The 4,880-nt window shown below is 39.0% G+C and overlaps 1 protein-coding gene across 1 annotated transcript in view; it reads left to right on the top strand.

Moving 5' to 3' along the window:
• Positions 1-4,610, top strand: part of Tet1 (tet methylcytosine dioxygenase 1) — an 84,521-nt gene extending 79,911 nt beyond the window's left edge. The window contains exon 11 of the mRNA XM_013017130.1: positions 3,925-4,610. Coding sequence (XP_012872584.1) covers positions 3,925-4,520 — 596 coding nt within the window. The 3' untranslated portion in view covers positions 4,521-4,610. The remainder of the gene's footprint in view (positions 1-3,924) is intronic.
• The last annotated feature ends 270 nt before the right edge of the window (positions 4,611-4,880 follow it).

A 4,880-nucleotide genomic window follows, 5' to 3' on the forward strand; every position in this document is an offset into this window, starting at 1 on the left:
AAAAAAAAAAAAAAGATTGATAGAGTACCACCTAGCCTCGAGGTTCTGAGTTCAAACCCCAGTATCGAAATACCCAGACACACCAATTTATCATGATTAGGTATAAAAAATTAACTCTGACTCTTCTTGATTCATAATGGAAAGTAGATGAAGTGAATTAATGAAGGACTGGAAGAATGGATTTCTTTGGGTTGGTTCTAAAAGGATTAGTTCTAGAAATTATTTACTTATTTATTTATTTATAACTCATTTATTTCTTTTTCCTTCCTAGCCATGTAATTATAGCCATGCTGTAATAAACAAGTTTTCACTCATAATACTTAGAAAACAAGTATTTGCTCAAATAAGTTTTCATAGTCATAATACTTAGAAGAAGATAAATACCAACGTATCAAATGGGGGTTGTAATCCCAAATGTTCAAAAACTGTAGGACTAAGTAGTAGAGTACTCGGTGATGAAGCGCTTGTCTAGCATGCAGGAAGCCCTGGGTTTGATTCCCAATACCACACAACAATTGTCCTATTTTTTTTTTGGTCCAGTCGTGGGGCCTGAACTCTGGGCCTGGGCACTGTCCCTCAGCTCTTCAGCTCAAGGCTAGCGCTCTACCACTTGAGCCACAGCGCCACTTCCGGCTTTCTTCTTTTTGCTTATGTGGTGCTGAGGAATCGAACCCAGGGCCTTGAGCATGCAAGGCAAGCACTCTACCACTGAGCCACCTTCCCAGCCCTTGTCCTATTTTTCTGATAAGTATTTTTTATTTTAATTTTTGGAGCATCTTAAGAAAACCTCAGACATTATATTTAGTTATGTTTCTAACTTAAAACTCTCTAATCCCTTGTCTTGCCCCATTTGAACAATTGAAGAAATCATTGTCCTGGATTTCTTTCTGTCTGTTATTGGTTCTCTTCTGTTGTTGCTAGAGGAGAATTAATGTCATATTTTTAATACCAGAGAGGGACTAATACCTAATTTACACATTTCATGTCTAGTATCACCTAATGTCTGATTCTGCTTTGTGCTTATTTTTTGTGATGTTAATACTGATTCCTGGGTCAGGCGTTGTCAGTCTGATTCATTGATTATATATAAACACATCAACCCTTATGTAATGATTCAAGAAACATCTTACTCTCTATGTTGTTAATTTCATTACAACAAATTTTGTCATTTCTTTTGTCTGTTAGTGAATTGAACAATTTTTCTTTTCTCTTACATGCTTAATCATTTGTGCTTATTTTTCAGTTCTCAAAATACTAGTTAGTTTCTTAGCATCTTACTTTCTGAAATTTAGTATGATTTTAGTCTCAGAAATGTTCTCACATAGTGCATATTTACTTTTTTATGTATTGTCAGTGCGTATTTATTTTTGACCCCAATCTAAATTGTAGAAACCCCTTACACCTGGTTTCTTTTTTTATTGTCACAGTCCTAATTCTTTTAAACAGCAGAATGTTCTAGGCTTATATAATGCTGCCCCATATCTAAAATCATCCATTTCTCTGAGGAGTCTAAAGAAAAAAAAAGAATACATCATGGATTTATACTGATTTCCAAATTTAGAATTACAGGTTAGTACTGAGAATGTAGCTCAGGGATACAGTATGTGGTTAACACTTAAGAAGAATTCCCAATATTCAAAAAAAAAAAAGAAAAGAAATATGCCAGGTAGGCCTTAGTTCTTCTCACTTTTATACATATAAAGCAGTTTTTAGAAGAAGCAATAATTCAGGCATTTTGTGCCATTTCTAATTGATATCCTTATATGTATGCTAATTGTTCATTTTTAAAAATTTTTTATTTTTGGTCCTAGATATCAAACCCAGCACATTCAAGTTAATACGCTAGACAAGCTCCCTTCTACTGAACTACATCCCCTATCACTGGTTGTTGGTTTTTAGCTTCTTATATTATTTCACAGTCATCCTTATATATGATGCTTGATATTAGAAACTGTATGCATCATGTTTTTCCTACAGATTTAAAAGTTTACCCATAAAGTTGGGCACCAGTGGCTCATGCCTATAATCCTAGCTACTCAGGAGGCTGAGATCTGAGAATGGCAGTTCAAAACCAGTCTAGGCAGTAAAGTCCCTGTGAGACTCTTACCTCTAATTAACCACTCAAAAAACTGGAAGTGGAGCGATAGCTCAAAGTGGTAGAGTGCTAACCTTGATCAAAAGAGCTCAGGGACAGTGCCTAGGCCTTGAGTTCAAGCCCCACCACTGACAAAAGAAAAAAGTTTTTTTTTAAGTTTACCCATGAGACTTAAAAAATACATTCAGCAAGGTCAATCAAATTCATTGCTCTTTTAAAAAATATTGTTTTTTCTTTTTCTTTTTCTTTTTTGTTGGTTTGGGGCTTAAACTCTGGGTCTGGGTGCTGTCACTGAGCTCTTCTGCTCAAGGTGAGAGCTCTACCAATTGAGCCACTGTGCCACTTCCATTTTTCTGGTGGTTAATTGGAGATAAGAGTCTCAGGGATGGGGCTGGGAAGGTGGCTCAGTGGTAGAATGTTTGCCTTGCAAGCATGAAGCCCTGGGTTCGATTCCTTGGCACCACGTAAGCAGAAAAAGCTGGAAGTGGTGCTGTGGCTTAAGGGTTAGAGCGCTAGCCCTAAGCAGAAGAGTTGAAGGACAGCGCCCAGGCCCAGAGTTCAGGCCCCAATGACTGACACCCCCCCCCAAAAAAAAAAAAAAGTCTCAGGGTCTTCCCTGCCCTATCTGGCTTTGAATCATATCCTCAGATTTCAGCCTTCTGAGTAGCTAGGATTATAGGCGTGAGCTACTGAGGCTTGCCTTAGAAAATCTTATACTAAGACGCAGAGTTACATGCCTATGTCATTGCCAACCCAGGCACAGCTAATGAGACTCTGGTTAGAGTCATAGCTCAAGTACTTCAGTCCCCAGTAACAGGCATGTTTGTTGTTGTTTAACATCTTCCTTCCCTTTACTTATCTGTTTCAATTGGTCTCGTTACACGGTACACAGTGCTGTTCTCTTGAAGGTTTTTATAAAGTCATGTCCCCTGTTTGAGTCAGACTTGGAGCTACTGAAGCTTACTCAGATGGACTGTTGTCTCCTTTCCAAAGCTCACTCCTTTACTCTCTGCAATTTGTTGTTCTTATCTTATGTATCCTCCCTCCCCCAAATTTGGAACTTTTTGTTTTGTTTAAACTCAGGATTGCTAAGCATGTTTTCTAACACTTCAGTGAGTCTTCCAGTGTGTTGGTTGGTTTTGGGATCGTTCTGTAGGCCTAGGCCACCCTAGACTGTGATCTTCTTCTGTGTCACTATGATGACAGTCAACCATCGATTGAGATGCAGTCTTAAGTCTTAATGCCCAGCTTGCATAACTGCTATCCTGTCCCATAATCGTTGTCTCCAAAGAAGCCAGTTAGAATCCTGAGCCACCGTGTCCAGTTAACAAAGGAACTGTTTTTTCTTTTTCAAAATGAGATCATACAAGATCTAAATATCTTTAGATCACTTTTAGTATTTTGTTCTTTTAAGCAATGAACAATAATAATTTTATTTAAAACTTTGCATTGACTTCTGATTGCTTCCCAGGACAAGAATTCTTGAAGGGCTTAGGGTTGATAGTGTCACTAAATGGTAGAATACTTGCCTAACATGTGCTAGACCGTACATCCAGAGAGATTGTAAATGTTGTGGTCCTATTGGCCTCACTGCACCTTCCCTCATCTGGTGCCCTACCACTTGAGCCACATTTCCATTTGCAGCTTTTTGCTGATAGCTGGAGTTATTCAGACAACCCTAAAGGGTATTCTTCCATTCCATCCATTCCTCACCCAGTGAAAGAAGCTACTAGGGCTGCTGGGGGATGGACTGGAATCTCACAGCCTGGACAAGTGCTCCCCCCTCCTTTCCATAGCCAATACCCTTGCTTATTCTGAGCCTCCCACAGGTCCAGCTGAGCAGCTAACTTCTAGTCAACCCAACCAGCTGCTGCCATTAGTCACTTCCCGTCCTGTAGTAGAAGATGAGCTGCATTCTGAACCAGATGAGTCTCTCCTATCTGAAGACCTGTCAGCTGATGAAGAGAACCTGCCCGACATCGAGGAATATTGGTCAGACAATGAGCCCATCTTCTTGGATCCCAATATTGGGGGTGTGGCAATAGCACCCACACATGGCTCCATTTTGATTGAGTGTGCAAGGCGAGAGCTTCATGCCACCACTGCTTTGATCCACCCCAACCGACTTTTACCTTGTCGCCTCTCCCTTGTATATTACCAGCACAAAAATCTGAATTTGCCCTTACATGGTTATGAACACAACAAGATTAAGTTTGAGGCTAAAGAAGCTAAGAATAAGAGAATGAAGATTTCTCATCCAAGTGACCTGGCAGCTAACTGTATTGAACAGTCCCCTGAAAGTGAAGTAAATGAATTGAGCCTAATTCCTTCTCATAAAACAATAACATTGACCCATGACAACGTTGTCACTGTTTCCCCTTACGCTCTCACACAGGTGGCTGGGCCCTATAACCGTTGGGTCTGAAGGTATCTCCAACCCCCTTTTAAATAATGCCTTTGGTAGTGCAGTGTATTTTTTCAAGGTGCTGTTTAAAGAAAGTTATGTTGTGGTTTACTATATCTTCATCAACCCCATTTCAAGTCTGAGGTAAAAATTTTAAGAATGGGGTGGGTATTTAACTGTGACTATTTTTTGAAAATTAGTAGAAGGTGCACATTTTAAGTAAAAATAAAATTTTTATAGTTTTAAATACATTCAGAAATGTTTTGGTTAGGTGTTAACCTTGATAGAGTCACTCAGTTTGGTGCTTTAAATTAAGTCTGTTTACTATGAATCAAGTCATTTTTAGAGGATTTTAACAGGTTCTTGTTCTGTGATGTAAAA

Source organism: Dipodomys ordii, unplaced genomic scaffold, assembly GCF_000151885.1.
Source record: "Dipodomys ordii isolate 6190 unplaced genomic scaffold, Dord_2.0 Scaffold34, whole genome shotgun sequence".
In the NCBI taxonomy this organism is placed as follows: Eukaryota; Metazoa; Chordata; class Mammalia; order Rodentia; family Heteromyidae; genus Dipodomys; species Dipodomys ordii.